Source organism: Sinocyclocheilus anshuiensis, unplaced genomic scaffold (genome assembly GCF_001515605.1).
Source record: "Sinocyclocheilus anshuiensis isolate Anshui unplaced genomic scaffold, SAMN03320099.WGS_v1.1 scaffold1239, whole genome shotgun sequence".
NCBI lineage: Eukaryota > Metazoa > Chordata > Actinopteri > Cypriniformes > Cyprinidae > Sinocyclocheilus > Sinocyclocheilus anshuiensis.
Genome location: NW_015540949.1, coordinates 594,590 through 612,456, shown reverse-complemented (window position 1 = coordinate 612,456; position 17,867 = coordinate 594,590). Strand labels below are relative to the sequence as shown.

The window sequence follows — 17,867 nt, the reverse complement described above, 5'->3', positions numbered from 1 at the left end:
CACTTAATCTGTCGTAATTTTTCAAAATCGTCACAGAAACATCCTTCATCTTTGTCACTTAGAGAATACACTAATGCACAGAAAACGATTTGTGTACATAATTGTCACATCTGCAACACGTGTAAAGCCTAATCTAGATTTCAGTACAACATTATTTTTTCTTTTCTTTTTTACAAAACGTGACATATTTCTTCTATTATTGTTTACGGTTAAACATGTGAAGTGCAATAAGCCAAGATCTCACAAAAAAAAAATAATAAACGAAACACCCTTCCCTGAATGCTTTAAATGTCTTATAGGTGAAAGGAGGCTGTATTCCCTTCGAAGCTGTCGGGGAAATCGCTGTTCCTGTTGGGGTGTAAAAAGACGGATAATCAAAGTGGACTGATCATGTAAATGATAATGCGAGGAAGCATCAATTCCTCACGTGTGTGTCTGAAGGTGTGCGAGCGGACGAGGGGGAAAGATTTTAAAGTGCGCGTCATCAGGATAAAAACGACAGAAAAGAGTCACGCTTAAAAACAGTCAAATCCTCCTTCATCTGCCTCTCCAACTTGCTAACTTACAACACGGTACAGTTTATTTACAGGCAGAGGTTGACAGAGACGGTTCCACTGAGATTACAGCGCTGTTTCAGAAAGACCCAGCAGAATATATGTGAACATACATCGCTATGTACAATCTCAACGCTTCTCACACACACACACAGCGCTACACGACCTCCATCTTTCTTAGCTAAAATGAGCTATAGCTGAGATGTGTGTTTGCCACCAACTCTTTCTCTATACACCTGTTCTGAAACACTGAGAAATTTTGTATATACATGAAAAACTCGCCATCCTGAGTTAAACAACAACTCAGATTTTTACTTATTCCTGGAATCTTACAAACAATAATTAAGCATACTCGTCCCATAAAGTTAACTAATTAATTTCTGAATTACACAGCCAGACGAAAACAATAAATAGAGCATAATGTGGCAGACCGCTGCTCACAGTCACACGCACGTTTCCTGCACACCTGGATCTCATTAGTACAGATAGATAGATCTACATTTCCATCAACGACACCACATTTACGGTCCACGCGTACGCAGAAAATCCAGGACGTTTGTGCTTAGAGCTCCGCCGATAGACACATACGAGTGTGCAAGCGAGGGGACTGGTGCGAGATTATGATACCACGAAAGATGGAAAACGAACACGAGAGAGTGGAGTTTTTTGGCTGAATTGTGTTTAGCGATCGAATGAATGAGCACCTCCGTCTCACAGCTGACACACACACGCACGCACACTATGCGCAGTTTCTGCACAGTTAGAAAAACAAAGATAGAGATCCTACTTTAAAGGAACGGGGGCGATCCTAAAGGCAGCTGCTCAAGCAGATAGAAAAAAATACATAAAAACAAAGAGGAAAAGCAAGAGAGAAAGAGTCAATCGAGAAGATAAATGGCAAATGCAACCATTCATACAAAAAACAAAACAAAAAAGAGAAATCAATACAAAAAAAGAAGATTGACAGGCTTTGTCTATGCAACATAAGTTGTTTGGACAGAGCAGTGCCGCTGAACTCTGATCGGGTCGATGGTAAGGCCTGTAAAAGCCCGGAACATCTCTTCAGTCTCGTATACGTGAACACGTTTACACCTGGATTGGCAACTGTGTGTGTGAGGATCTAGTGCGTGACTGCGTGTGTGATCATATATGCATATTTTATATAAATATATACACACACACACACACCAGTAAATATGAGTGTGTCTGAGAGTGAGACAAGAGTGAAAGAGAGACAGAGAGACAGGCGCATGCATGTGTCTAAGTGCGGACTGAGACTGGCTGCTGAAAGCAGGTGCCACTAAGGGTGTGTTTGTGTCAGTGTGTGTGTATGTGTGGGTGAGAGAGCAGCTCTCTCCTTCAGCGTTTATGTGACCCAGGTGTCCAGTCTCATGCGTTTCACGTTGGCTGACTCCTGCTGCTCTGCTTGGGCCGGCTGCTCTCCAGAAGCTCGGAGGAGACCCAGGCTGGCAGAGTTGAAATCGGGAGGGCGCAGCTGCCCTCCGTCATCTCGGTCGCTTCCTTCGTAAGAGCTGCCGTTACTGCTGATGCTGTCGACTGGAGAGCGGCCGGTGGGCTCCAAACGCAGCGTCGCTGGATACACAGTTAGGCCTGATATGCCACCCGCTGCCCCGGTGGTGGAACTAGGGGTGCTGCGATCCCGGTTAGGAGACACTGGCTCGGATTTGATGCTGATATTGGGGTTAGTGTTAACCGTCAGAGTAGCTCCATGAGGGAGCGTTCCCACGGGCCTGCGGTAGAAGGAGAAAGAAGAATAATTAGCATCATGGATATCGCTATTAATAAGATGACACCTGATGCATTACAATAACAATTTGACAAACATACGTGTGGACAAACAGCAACGCTACCCACAGCTTTACCATCTTTTGCACTACCTCTGAACAGCCACATTTTAGTATACAAAAAATAATAGTACAACAAAGCAGCTATAAAATGAACAGAAGCCAGACAAATTATCTCTGTCATTTAACTCCTGTTAGCCATGCAGTCACAACTCGATCAGCCTCCTTTCACAGAACACAACATGCCACATACCCTTAACTGCAGTGAGTGTGTTTGTTTATGTGCCCGTGTAATTAGACAGCAGCCTAATGCACTGTATTTAGTGTATTATTTATGATGGGATTAGACTTAACTATTCCAGTGATTTTCTGGAAAGAAATGGAAGGTAAAAGGAGGAGAGGAGAGAGAAGAGAAGAGAAGAGAAGAGAAGAGAAGAGAAGAGAAGAGAAGAGAAGAGAAGAGAAGAGAAGAGAAGAGAAGAGGAAATTAAATAGGAAAAGGAAAGATAGCAGTGGAAAGGAAATTGAAGGAAAAAAGGAAATGACAGAAAAAGGAAAGGAACTGAAAACAAAAATAAAAGTAAGCGGAAAAGAAAAAATAGGCAAGGAAAGAAAAAAGGAAATGGCAGAAATGGAAAAGGAAAAATAAAGGAAAGGAAAAATAAAGGAAAATAAAGGACAGAAAGGAATATGGATAAGGGAAAATAAGAAAAAAAAGGATAAAAAGCGGAAGAGGAAAGAAAATGAAAAAGGAAAAGAAATCCAAAAAGGAAAGGGCAAAGGAAAAGGAAATAAAATGTAGGAGGAAAAGAGTAAAAGAACAAAGAAAATGGAAAATGGAAAATAAATTAAAGAAAATAAAAGAAGAAGAAAAAGGGAAACAATAGAAAAATGGAAAGAAATTTTTAAAAATGAAAAGTAAGGGGAAATGAAAGGAAATAAAAATAAAGTAAAGGGAAAGAAATAGTGAAGAAATGGAGAGGAAAAGAAAGAGAGGCATATGGAAGAGTAAAGAAAATGAAAAAGAAAAAAAGAAAGGAAAGGACAAAAAAACAAAAGGACGCAAGTGAACTAAGAGAAAGAGAGATAGGACAGCGAGAGGGTGAGTGGGTAGTGAAACATGGAGAGAGTTTGGTCTTGTGGGTCTGTACAGGTTGATTGATGATGGTGCAGGTGCTGTTTCAGTATGTTCTGATGCAAAACAGAAAGAAAGGCCAACTCAGCAAATCACTGACAAAGACAAAGCCCAGCTTCCTACAGCCAAACAGCCAGAAACTGATAGAGAGAGAAACCAAAGAGAGAGCGGGAGAGTTAGCGCCATTAGCGCATAGAAAACGGCCACAAGACAGACAACAAACAGAGACAGACGGAGAGAGGAAAAGCCAGATACAGTACCAGCTGATCCCTTCCTCCCTGCCCAAGAGTAAGCTGCCTTGAGAGGTCACACTGCAGAGAGAGAGACAGGCGAAACCCAATCTAGCATCTACAATAATCAATGTCATGTGACAAACACACATTTACTCATCTACAACAGTTGAGGACAGACAGATGTCTATGCACAGTTAACATGGACTGCTCAGCAGGAGAAAGAAACCCAACTGAATGCTTACTTCCAAAAACAGAAATACATATCCCACCCTCATGCATAGTGGAAAGAGTGAGGCTTCACCCCAGTCCGGTCAGAAAAAGGCCTGGCCGCCGTGGTCATGGCGCTCAGAGAAGCACGGCGCAAGGGAAAATGATTTGATGACATGAGAACAGAAGACAGGGTGGCGGAGCGGCGGGGAGCTCTCATGGCTCCATTAGCATTTATATTAGAAAGAACAGGGAGTCAGGGCTACAGTGGGATGTAATGACAGGTTCCTCAGGCATAACGAGAGATAAATTCATTTGGAATTCACTGTATATTTGCCGAGAGCGCAGCAGCTGCTGCCAGGAGAGTGGGACGTTCTGATAAAGTGGTGTAAGGTTACTGCATTACTGATCAATGAAATCTGCTCAGGGTTATACTGAAGACACGAAAATACTGTCACAGTCCTGCTAAACCTAATACCTACTGCATATTTGGAAGAATACTTTCTTCTTTGAACTGAGAATAGAAAGGCCACATAATATGGGATGATATTAAAACTACTCTTATGCCCCCTTGAGGTCAGTGACAGAACTACATAGTTTAATTCACAGAAAAATACAATTTGACTTACAGAGGGAAAAGGCAGAACAAAACAAAATATTTTCATTATACGATATGACTGATAACATTATGCAATATATAATAAAGAAACAGCTAGTGACAGAAAAGCTACATTGACCTTGGTTACAGTTGCTGACTTAGACAAGCTTTAGAGAAACTCCCATAAGAATTAATTGTGCAGTGAAACTTTCATCGCTTGTATTATAACCTGAATCAGCATGTAAATTAATTAACAATAAGCTACTGATGTTTTCATGTTCATTTGGGAATTAATCCACAGCATGAACTTTGGTAAACAAATACCACCTGCATCCTCCCTGGAAACAACGTTTTACCATTTTACTGGATAATTTCATTCTAATTCTGTTTGAAACTATCAAAGGACAGATTAATACATTTAATTTAATGTATTACCCACCATTTATTTGTAACTTATGAAATTTATGTGTGATACATTTAAAGGGATATTTCACCCAAAAATGAAAATTCTGTCAATAGTTACTCACCCATGTTGTTCCAAACCTGTAAGAACTTCGTTGATCTTCAGAACAAAAAATATCCTAATTTGTGTTTCGAAGATGAACGAAGGTCTTTGGGGTTTGGAACGACATGAGGGTGAGTAATTAATGACATGATTTTCATTTTGGGGTGAACTATCCCTTAAACTATATTGCCACAAAAATAAAACACTAAACAGTGGACGTATAATGTTCATAATTGTGCATTGCTGTCGATCAAATTATGATCATACAGTAGCTGCAGATAAACTTTTTAAGCCTCGACCTGCTGCTGTGCTGAACAGCCTGGTTTATATAATGTGTGGTGCTTGAGGTGATTCAGAGCAGGATATGCTGGCGTGATGAACGTGTGGCCATGCGGCAGGTTACAAAAGGATGGACGAATGAACCCCAGAGAGTCCTGACCCACTTGGAAGGACATGATGGAGATGTCTGTCCTACTTTGCAATACTAATCTCTACCTGCTCCGTTATCAGGACATTAAGAGCTACATTTATCAGAAAAGCATTGAATGCTTGTGTAAAGAGCACAGGACACTGGACAGTAAACAATGAACGAGGAAAAATATAAAAAGACACATAAAATGCTAAATTTGGATTTAACGATGATGTCATCAGTGAGACGATGAAAGCGCGAACATTCTTCAGCACGGTCCGAGACGGTAACCATGACAACAAGGCCATGGCAGGTGACAGACAAGACAGCGGCGTGTAAAAGGCTGACACACTGCACCTACAGAATATGACTGGCTGACACAGAGAGCCAACGGTTTGACTGGCTGACACAGAGCGCCCATAGGGCCCCATTCACCTGAGATTAGCAGCCAGACCAGAGATGCAGTGAGCCATCTCTCCGTTCTGTTTGTCTGAGCCCCACATGCTGTAAACAAATGAGAGAGAGCACACAAAACACACACACACACACACACACACACGGCAGGTTAGACCTGCTCCAGAAATCAGCAAATCTGTACTCAGCATTAACAAAAGTGCCCTCTCCCTCTAAGCGAACAGTCACGCTAATGAGAGCGTAGCACAGCACTAACCCTGCTGTTAGCAGGCATTAAAACCAGACTAGAACACCTCCATGTTTGCCCCCCATAGGGAGCAATGGGGAGGAGAGAACCAGGAAGAAAAAGAGGGTTTTTCTCTGTGTGGGAGACCGAAAGAGTTATTTAGGTCAATCTCTGAGGGAGAATATGCAGGCTTTAGGTTGTGCGATCTACCGATGATCGTTAGCCTCCGCTGTCATTACTTCTTGTTCATGTGATCGCTAATATGAGATCATGACCCGCTGAATACAACTGAAAAAAAAAACACACAAGCGAAATCACACCAAAGTAGATGTATGTGTCGTGCTAATAATGTAGCATACAGCCGAAAGAGTTATTTAGGTCAATCTCTGAGGGAGAATATGCAGGCTTTAGGTTGTGCGATCTACCGATGATCGTTAGCCTCCGCTGTCATTACTTCTTGTTCATGTGATCGCTAATATGAGATCATGACCCGCTGAATACAACTGAAAAAAAAAAACACACAAGCGAAATCACACCAAAGTAGATGTATGTGTCGTGCTAATAATGTAGCATACAGTCGCCCTTGACCTGAGCCCCAGGCTATTATGTGATGCATAAAGAGAAAATAGGTAATGCAGGCTTTCAGCTATTCTGCCCTGTACATTTAATTCACGTCCTGAACATGAAACATCATATTCAGGGCGTCTAGATGCCCAGTTTTGAGTCACAGAGTAGTTGGGATGTTCCCTCCATAGCTGATGAAGCAGAGAGACACAAAATGCAACTAGATTAAAGTGTTACAGTTATGTGTGGTGGGAAAATTGCAGATTAATAATGTAACAACGTATGAGCGTCTTATTTAGAGAATAGCATCCACAAATTTTGTCTAGGAAAGACACTAGTTAGTGCTAATGCACCTTCTAAAAAATAAATGTTAGCTTAACGTTAAACGGTAACACTTAGGTGCTAGTTATCATGAACTGACAATGAACAATTTTTTTTACAGCATTAATTATCTAGGTTGATCATTTAAAGGGATAGTTCACCCAAAAATGAAAATTCTGTCATTATTTACTCACCCTCATGTCATTCCAAAGAGTGAAGAAATTGTTGAATAAAGTCGTTATTTTTGTTTTCTTAGAGCACAAATATTATTCTCGTAGCTTCATAAAATTAAGGTTGACACCACTACATGTAACATGGACTTATTTTAATGATGAACGTGTCAGTTGCATTACTGCCTATGGAGGGTCAGAAAGCTCTTGGATTTCATCAGAAAGCTCTTGGATTCAAAATATCTTAATTTGTGTTCCCAAGATGAACGAAGGTCTTACGGGTTTGGAACGACATGAGGGTGAGTAATTAATGACAGAATTTTAGGTTAACTATCTCTTTAAATTAATTTATACCTCTTGGAGTGTTGAAACTTCATTTCATTATCCATTAAATTAATTATTAAATGCTGTAAACAATCTTATCTTTTGTAAAATTATACATGCCTTTATTGTGTTCAATTTAATGCATCCTTGCCGAATAATATATATAAATCTTACTGACCCCAAACTTCTAAACTGTATTTTAATTATTATTTCATGTCATCTTTTGCATTAAATATATTAAAATATATAACCTAATCGTAAAGGGTTGCCCGCTAACCTTTACAGTATCTAGCTAGATGTAGCTAAAGGTAGACTCAGACTAGAGAGGCATATATCAGAGAAACACTCATCTCTACACTGTAGACAGGAAGTAGATGTGGTGCATGTGGGCTCACACTATGGACATGTGGTTAGTGAAGAACCAGGTGCATGTGTGAGTAGGTGCGAGCAAGAGACAGAGAGTCTGTAAAAGGCATATGACATACACAAGATTACTGAGGGAGGCCAGAGTTAGCTGCTGTGGTTGTTGCTGCTGCTGTTGTTGCTGCTGCTGTGGTAGTTGGGATACAGATGGCTGCTGCTGCTGTTGCCAAGTGGTCATGTTGCTTGGCAACAGTGCACCCGACGGCGTGAAGGCCTGGAGGGCTGTGAGATCTGCACTTGTTAGCTGGTACTCTGCATGAAAACAAAGATGAACATTTAATGCATATTCATTCACAGAGTTTACAAAAACACCGTTTTCTATTTAAAGCCTCTGATTCCTATAGTTGTGATAATGTGTGCAGGCCTGCAGAGTGACGGATGTCTTGGCTTCTCGCTATGATGTCACTCTCACCTGTGTTGTAGGCGGTTGGCATGGAGAATGGATTCAGGAGGCTCGGCGTTGCCACGGAAACCACTGGTGTGGTAAGAGGCTGGGTCACTTGAGAGGCGCCTAACCGCTGAGCGTTCTGGAAAGCCAGAGGGAAAGAAAAAGAGAGCGATAACATGAGATGAGTGAGAAGTATATGAGCTCACTTTCCAGGCAAGGAAAGAATGGACATGAACATCTCTGAATGACTTGTATATGTATGAGTATGAACTAGGGGTGTAACGGTACACAAACATGATGGCTCGGTAAGTGCCTCAGTTTTGACATCATGTTTCGTTATGGTTTCAGTACAGCAGGGGAAAAAAATAAACATAAAATTACTTTTTTTTTAATGAAACAGTGGTTTATCTAAGCTTATGCTCTAAACCATAGAAAGCCCTTTTTACAATAGCCTACTATAAGGCTACAATTAACAACAGAGCCCAAACTTAAAAAATAGCATGTAAACATGTAAATTGCACATAATGCAGTTTTTAAATTAACTTCTAAATTATACCATTTCTATTTGTTGTTGAAATATATTCATGTACATAGTGGCTGTCATAACTTGTTTCATAATGGATTTATTTAAACATACATTAAATAATTAAGACATCACTAACAGGTAAAGTCAAATATAATGAGTATACATTCTAAAATTTCGTGAAATGCTCATCTCAAGACTTAATTTCTCTAGCGAACTAACGAGATGTGGACACTGATGAGTTGACTTGCCTGAGGTAAATGAAATGCTACGTGACATTTTATTTACAAACTGTTTTACTGACATCTTTCTGCGGTTGAAAGACTGATTGAGCAATTACATGAGGCGTGAGATGTTCATTCATGTTTCTTTCGCGTAAAAACTAGTAGTAAAGAGGAAGGGATGATCGCGCTCACTCGTGCTCCGCGCTGCCGTTAGAACTGAGGTGTTTATACAGCGATCTGTATAAATCGGTTATACAGATCGGTTATATATATATTTTTTTTTGTTCCCTAAAGGATATAACAGTAAAATATAAAATAACATAGAAAAACATAATATAAGATGCTGCTAAAAATAAAATCAAAACCAAACCATCATGTGGTGGGGCTGTTGAAAAAGTTGGGAGGGCAATTAAAATCTGACTTTCTCTCCACACAAAAAAATCCTCATTATTGAGCCCAGCTCTCAATCATGCAGAAAAAACCCTAAACGCTTCACTACAAAACACACGATAACAAAATGGGTAGAGTGTGTCTGCAGGGCAAATCAGTGTCAAACATTTGCATTTAAAGCCCTCGGGCGCTTTGAGACTTCTCTTGGTTCTACAAGGGCACTTTTTTTCAGTCAACAGACTCCCATGATTCAGCAGTCATTGGACATTGGTTTGCCCTGCTCAGGCACGCACTCACAGATCCAGATGCTGAGATGGCTGAAACAACCTCCCTTCCCGCCCCAAACTCAGATGTGCATGCACTACACCTAATGAGTCATTGGACAACAATCATTAGAAGAAAAGACATCAAGAAGTGAAAGAAGGTGGGAGAGAGACAGACAGACAAATTGATCTCTGGAGTGAGGGCTTCTGCTCCGCTGCGCTCCACATTTGATCTAGTGTGTCTGATTCATGTGAGATCAACCCATGCATATGTGCATTTCGCCTTGAGTGTGTGCATTCATTTAAAGCCATACACAATAATCAGGCAGTCAGCCTGCAACTGAATAAACAGCTCGCATTTAACTCCAATTCACTGACCGCCAATTAGATCATATATAAAAAACACTGTATTCTTCAACACAAATAAATAAATATAAATAATTTCTTAACCAATCAAACTGTTTAATCAATAAAACTTGATCAGTGAATAATGGTGTGTGTAAAAAAGGTGAAGAAAAAAATTGTTCAATACACAACATCCATTAAACATTCATCAAAGGTTGTGAAACCGTTCACAGCACAACAGTCAAAAGAATTGAGCTGTATTCACCTCACTCACCAACTCCAGCTCTTCATCTGTCTGCGAGGCCAGAAACAAATAGAAAACAGAGATTATAACTCCAACCCACATGGTCTGTTATTACCTTATTTGGAAGGGTCATGAATAATAATGTTGAGCTCTGCTCTGATTGGCTGTTTCACAGTGCGGGCTCATTTCAGTAACTCACACAGCAAACAGATCAATACTGTCCGGCGTGAACGATGGAGAGATTAGGCATCCAACCTTATATGTTTGAGCCTGTATCAGACGAAGATACAGATTTTGAGAGATTTTGCAAGAATGTTTAGCGTCCGTGGCATGAACATGATCGCTGCGAGACGCTGGTGGAGTGAACGAGGCTTGAGAGAGAGTTGAGTGAGGGTGGACGCAGCCTCTGTGTTGCCAGATCCAGCTGTTATAAACGTTTTTGGACTTGTCTTTTCCACTTTTTTTGACACTTTAGAAAGTTAATAAAGTAGGACATTGCAGTTTAGGGTCAGCAATATCTTTATCTTATCTTAATTGCAAAATATTTGAAATAATTTAGGTTTATTTTTATTTATTTATTGGTTTTTGTTTGTTTTAACATATCTGCAGCTGTTATAAGCGTTTTTGGACTTGTTTTTCCCATTTTTTTTTACACTTTAGAAAGTTAATAAAGTAGGACGTTGCAGTTTAGGGTCAGCAATAACTTTATCTTATCTTAATTGCAAAAAAAAATATTTGTATTTATTTATCGGTTTTTGTTTGTTCTAATAGCAATATCTGGCAACACTGCATCAATGATTCGGCTGTGCAGGTCCGGCTGGCCTACGTTATGCAAATGTTGGGGGCGTAAACATTAGTGATCCCGACTGTAATGTCACAGTCGGTGTTATGTTAGGATTCACCTCTTTTTCAGTGGGCTTTTGCACGCACGAGATTTACATAAGGAGGAGGAAACAATGGCATCGTCTGATAAAATCAACATGCATCTACGCTAAAGAGTGGCTATGCGGTTGTTTTGGCTATATTACTTTTTTGTCTCATGCAGCGCACTGCCTGCATCTGAATAACACACAAAAAAAAACAACAAACAAAAAAGTTAATGTGTATTAACAGATGAAATACGCTCATATTTATAATTCCAAACTAAGGTATATACAAAAAAGTCGCTAGGTTTGTCAGTGTGAATATTCTATGGGAAAAAGCCGCTAAAAGGGTCTGAAAGTTGCTACATCTAGTGCTAAAGTCGCGCTCGTGTGTGTGTGTGAGATGCGGGAGCTGATGGCAGGGGGCGGTGGATATTTGTGGCGGTCAATGTGGATATTGTGGATGAGTTCTTCTGTGTCATCACGTTCTATTAGTTCTACAGCTTCAGTTTCAGAACTTTCACGCTTAGTAACACATACAGCTGTTCCCTCACCACAGTGCAACAGTGAAAAGGGACCCCTTTCAAACAGTGTCGCGTTCCGAACGTTGTTTAAGCGACATACACCGGTATTGCAGTATTTTAAAAATTCAAATCATAACAAAAATAAACACCGGTATTCGGTATGAACCGGTATACCGCTTAGCACTAGCTCACGGTATGTCATTTCCATGTACAGAACTCTTATTATTCAACTATGCCAAGGTAAATACAGTTTTCCATTCTATGGCACCTTTACTATTTGGTATGTCCACCTTTTGCAGCAATTACAGCAGCACATCTCTCTGGCATAGTGTCAATATATTTCCTGAGAGCTTCAACACTAATGTTATCCCATGCCTTCTGCAACTCAAGCTAAAGGCTTTCCTTTGAATGTACAATAGATCTGTCCAGTTTATTTTCCAACTCGCCCCAAATTTGCTCAATGGGGTTGAGGTCCAGACTTTGAGGGGGCCAGTCCATCATTTTCAATGTTCCAGCAGATTCCTTCCGTCGCAGGTAGTTCCGGCAATAGTTCGTTTTATGGGTATTGTAATGGCAAATTCAACAAAAACTACTCAAACCTCTTAAATATGCCAAGTGTTCGAGCAATTTTGGCCACCACTGTGCATATAATATATATATATATATTTTTCCTAATTCCTTTTTTTCCTCTTTTACTTTCCTCTTTACATAAAAGTGTTTTTCTATTGCTATTATTTTAAAATATAATGTTTTGTTTTTAATTTTTATGACTTAAGTATTAGCTTTAATGAACTCTGCAGTTCTGTCACAAATCCCAGTTTGGCAAAACCTGACATATTGTGATGTTTAATGCACCTCTTGCTGTTGATATACATTTTTTTTTAATCTTTTTTTTTTTTACAATAAATATATAGTATTATAATTTATTTTCCATTCCTTTTAAAGCTGCTTGATACCAGCAAAGTTTAAAACGTCTAATCTACAAAGAAGTAATATATTGTGGTGACAAAATGTTTCTGACACGTTTACACCTGTATTTAGAACTGGCCACTTGAGATCGGATCAATCCGGATGGATCTTAACACCAGGTGTAAACAGGGTCACACACACACACACACACAATGAGAGCAGACAGACAAACGTGTACGAATCAGCTCAGTGTATCTGACAGCTTTACTTCTCCCTCTCATGGTCCTCGAGAGAAATTCTGTGTAGGATCACATTGAAAGCCTAGTCCTACTCCCATCTCTAACATTAGCCCTCATAAGTTGTAACACGGAACAGTTTTGAGATTTGATAATGTTTGGCCCACTGAGACTCCTGTAGAGTAATGTGGAAGTGCTCACCAGCTGCATGAGACCCTTGTTGCTCTGGGAGGTGATGACCCGAAGGTCCGGTTTGCGACTGTTCACCATCTGAGTGCTGGGTGGTGGGGGAGATTTAGCCGGCACTACTTTCCCCATGCTGTTGCCGTTGGAGACTGAGAGGAGTCCTGGGGAGGCCCTGGCACTGACGTAACCATTGGCTATAGAAAGAGAACCAGGAAAACACAGAAAAATGTCAACAGAAAGCTGGTATTTTTTCCAAAAAATCTTGGTCAACAACCCTAAGAAACTCTTTTGCATTTTTTGAACTCAAAATTCAGATACACGACCGTGATCATATTTTCTGTTTTCTGTCATTTGTATTGATGGGAAAAACACAATAATTACCCACCAGGGAAAATAATCCTATTAGGGTCTCCCTCACCACGGCAGATGTGTTTTCTAACACTTACTGCTGCAAACCAAATCCTCTGTTTTTCTGGGATTACAACTCTATTATGTTGTAATTGGAGGATTAATAGTTACTGGTTTTTAGGTTGGAGAAGTGTATTCCTTTCAGGGAGGAAATGTACGCAAAAGCAGACGCACACAAGGAAGGGATCAGGATATCTAACTGACACCAGTTCATCCTGTTCCTCGACTTTCTTCCCAGCTTGGTTATTGAAATATTTTTTTCTCTTTTTTGTTTATGACGTTGTAGCACATGTAATGTTTGATCTGATCTGATAAGTAGTCAAACTCAAGGGCAGTGTTTCCAGAGGAAGGCAGAGTATGTTATGATGTGTGTTTCAGAATGGCTGAGAGAGAGAGAGAGAGAGAGAGAGAGAGAGACTGGGGACTTTCCCAATGTTTTCCCACATTCTGAAACTGAATAACACTATTCTCTCAGCACAACATGAACGTCACTTGCTAGTGCTATGGTAACGCAAAACGCACTGATGTCTCAGCTGAACAGAAATATCCAAAATATTTATACTACAAATATTTTTAGCACTGCTATTTTAACATGCGGCTGTAGGAGAGACGGGGTTGGATGGCTACAAGAGTTGGATGGCACTGGGTATATTTTTGGGTCATAAAAGGGTGCTGTCTCAATGTAACATACAGCAACACTGTGTAACATCATATCAAGATATCCTATCACGACTAAAACCTGTGACAAAACAAAAATGAATTAAAATGATTTACATTTAAAAAATATTACAATCTATGTTAGCTAATCAAAATAGGAACCAATTATATTTTGATATAAGACCCGTAAGAAATCATCTTTTGGCAAATGTTTTGGCTAAATTTATGAAAAGGTGTTATATGTTTGTGTTTTATTATTATTATAACAATTATAATATACATTATATTTATGAAAAAAGTAAAGTTGGTTTTATATATGTTTACATAAAACCATCCGACTATTTTTACAAATAAAGTTAGCCAGAAGGCAATTCATATACAAAAAAAAAACTTTTTGTTTTTTACTCAAGATTGTGCACTTTCATTTTCACCTTGCTTGGTCATCTTAATATTTTTAACACCAAAGATATTGAATAAAGTTATGAAAGCTCTGCCAACCAAGCCCAGTCTCACCTACTGCTTCGAAAATGTGCTATAAGCTGACGCTTTAAAAACGAAACTAAATTAATACACTAAATTAAAAAAAGTGGAGGTGTTCAGTTTATGAATAATTTAAGAGCTTCAGACTGGAGAGACTTTTGCAGTTTGATATTTTATCCTATCTGAGCTCTGGTTACAGGACAACAACAACTGTGTGTTGCTCCGCTAGATATGTGTGTGTGTGTGTGAGCAACAACCGCGTCAGCAGCTCTGAATGGAAAGAGATTGCAAAGGGAGCTGCAATTCCTTGGCAGCAGAGAAGAGACGTGCTCAGCTGTTCTCTGCCCCAGGAAACACAGCTTTAAGTTCAGTCTGGTTTTTAGAGGGGGGCTGGGACAGAAACGTGTATAAACACACTATGAACTTGGGTCAGAAAGTATGCTGGTAAATATTGTGGATATGAGCGTGTATATGTGAGTGTGCTGTTTGTGTGAGTAAATAAGTGTGAGTGGTGGTTGTAAGCCCTGGCATCTACTAATCTCGACTTCAAAAGGACTGACTGCTTTTTTCTTTTCCTCTATGTCCATGTCTCTCTCGCTCTCTGTCCCTCTCTCTCATGGGAATGGTAGGAATGCTACATGACGTCAATGCTGACATTCCCAGAGCAACAGCTGGGAATGGAGGGGCAACGGACAGAGAGAGAGAGAGAGAATGAGACACAAGGAGTGGTAATGGACAGAGAAAAGCAGTTTGTTAAGAGCTTCTTAAAAGTTTCTTAAGAAAAAAATAATTAATTCCACAGCAAGAAAAGTACAGAATGTCAAAATCATTTATTTAGTCAAATTAAAATTTTATATATATTTTGCCTGCCAGAATGAGCGGGGCATCTGGCTATATAAGCGGGCGCTCGCCACAGGCGATATATATATACATACATACATACATACACACACACTGTGTATATATATACTGTGTGTGTGTGTGCATGTGTGTGTGTGTATATATGTATATATATGTACACTAGCGATACCAGTACAATATCTCACGGTTCTCAACCAATCAGATTTGAGAACCAGAACGAACTGTTGTATAAACATATATATTGTATATATATCGTATATATATATATGTGCTGGGCAACGATTAATCGCATTCAAAATAAACGTTTTTGTGTACATAATACATTTATGTGTACTGTGTATATTTATTATGTATATATAAATACACACAAATGCAAGTATATACTTTAAGAAAAATATGTTATGTTTATATATTACATATATTTATATACAATGTAAATTATATGAATATAAATATATACATGTAAATATTTTCTAAATATATACTGTATGTCTTTATATATACATAATAAATATACACAGTACACACATTATGTGCACATTTTTATACGCACAAAAACTTTTATTTTGGATTGCGATTAATCGTGATTAATCGTTGCCCAGCACTATAAAGGGGCAGACTATTTTTGGACAAAAATTACTGACAAAAAAAATTTATCATTTAATTCTTGGTTAAATTTAGGTTTACATTTAATACTTCACATAACAAAAAAATAAAAATAAAAAACGGAAATTGGACTCTAACCTTTTAAAAAATGACAAAATGTCAAAGAACACCAAAATAAGGCATATTAATGGAATGTGCCAAAGAATACACACACAATCCCAAGAAATGGGAGGTGTTTCACAAGGGTCTTCAGCCTCTTCACTGATTAAATGTTCATATTATAAATGCCCACTTAAAATGTCCATGAGACTCATGTGCTCTTTGAAGTTCAGAGGCAGGAGAACCTACAGCTGTCAGGGACTGTCAAGATTGGCTGGGAGGAGAGAAGGGAGAGTGACAGAGGGGGAGGGGAGGGACGGAGCGTGCTGGTTTAAGCTGGGTATTCAGAATGTCATGACTGAGATATGAAGAACAGCTGAGAGGGGAAGAGGATGGGAAGACAATTATGCAAGGGCACAGAAACAGACAGGAAAACAGAAAAAAGCAAACAATAATGTAAGAAAACATTATTGTTTGCTTTTTTCTGTTTTTTTCTGTGTGTGGTGTTGACCCACAGCATTTATGTCACTTGTGCCTCATGGTCCCATGAGGGTGTTTACAGGCATGCTTGAAGAACACAGTGTGAGCTTCAGCTGTCACGAGCAAACAGGTGTGTGAGCATACACTGGATGTCCGATAGCCTGATCACTCGCTTTCAGATTTTTGTGTCCGGACAACCTTCATAGAGCTGCTGTCATTCTCAAAATCACAGTCAGGTCAGATCAGATCTTATCGGATGAGATTGAAAACTCTCACTCCACTCTGCAGGTCTTGAGCGTGCCCTTCGATTTTAAGCAGTTTGACTCAGACTGATGCATTATTCAGGTGAAAATGAAGAGGTATTATCAGGGCCTTCTGGCTGGTAGGAGGAAAGACTTACCCACAGGGCTTGGGCACGCTCCGTTTGAATTGTTGAGGTCACCTCCCAAAAGAGCACCTGGAAAAAGGACAGAATAGCTAAAAGGCTAAAATTTCTAGTCTAGACTACAGACTCTAAATCTCTAAAGTCAAACAAATCTGGAACTAAACATGAAGTTTTTGTTCCAAATATAGGGAAATAACATTAGTCTCAGCTGAATTTCATCACAAAAGGTCAGCCAAGACAGACTGCTGTTTACACCTGTCTGAACGTGTCTTTTGGGGGAGGGGTCCAGAATTTTAAGGGAGGGTGTCTTATTTCATGACTATATTGATTTATGAATGTGTCATACTGAAGTGTACGTTCAGTGAAGCATTGTGCATTTTTATGTATCATATTTTAGATGCATTGTGTACATTGTTTTTGTACAGTATATTGTATTATATATATTGTATGCTACCGTTCAAAAGTTTGGGGTCAGTAAGATTTTTTTATTATTTTAAATGAACACCTATCATAAGGACAGTAAAGCCCTTTACATTGTTAAAAAAGATTTCTATGTCATGTAAATGTCGTTCTTTTGAATTCCCTATTCATTAAAGACTCCTAAAAAATATATCACGTTTCCACAAAAAATTTTTTTTAACTTTTATTCATAAGAAATGTTTCTTGATCACCAAATCAGGATATTAAAATGATTTCTGAAGGATCAGGACTGGAGTAATACCTGCTGAACATTCAGCTTTGCCAGCACAGGAATAAATAATTTTTTTTATTAAAATAGGCAACAGTTATTTTAAACTGTAATAATATTTTACAGTATTACTGTTTTCACTGTATTTTTGATTAAATAAATGCAACCTTGGTGAAAAAGCATAAAAGAAAATCATACTGACCCCAAACTTTTAAACGCT

General features: G+C 39.1%; 1 protein-coding gene across 1 annotated transcript in view; it reads right to left on the bottom strand.

Moving 5' to 3' along the window:
• Positions 1-265: 265 nt before the first annotated feature.
• LOC107689865 (myocyte-specific enhancer factor 2D homolog) overlaps positions 266-17,867 on the bottom strand; it is a 66,319-nt gene continuing 48,717 nt past the window's right edge. The window contains exons 7-14 of the mRNA XM_016488037.1: positions 16,975-17,031; positions 12,999-13,177; positions 10,287-10,316; positions 8,301-8,415; positions 7,951-8,140; positions 5,882-5,950; positions 3,755-3,805; positions 266-2,305 (exon numbers count right to left, since the gene is read on the bottom strand). Of these exons, the coding sequence (XP_016343523.1) occupies positions 1,921-2,305; positions 3,755-3,805; positions 5,882-5,950; positions 7,951-8,140; positions 8,301-8,415; positions 10,287-10,316; positions 12,999-13,177; positions 16,975-17,031 (1,076 nt within the window). The 3' untranslated portion in view covers positions 266-1,920. The remainder of the gene's footprint in view (positions 2,306-3,754; positions 3,806-5,881; positions 5,951-7,950; positions 8,141-8,300; positions 8,416-10,286; positions 10,317-12,998; positions 13,178-16,974; positions 17,032-17,867) is intronic.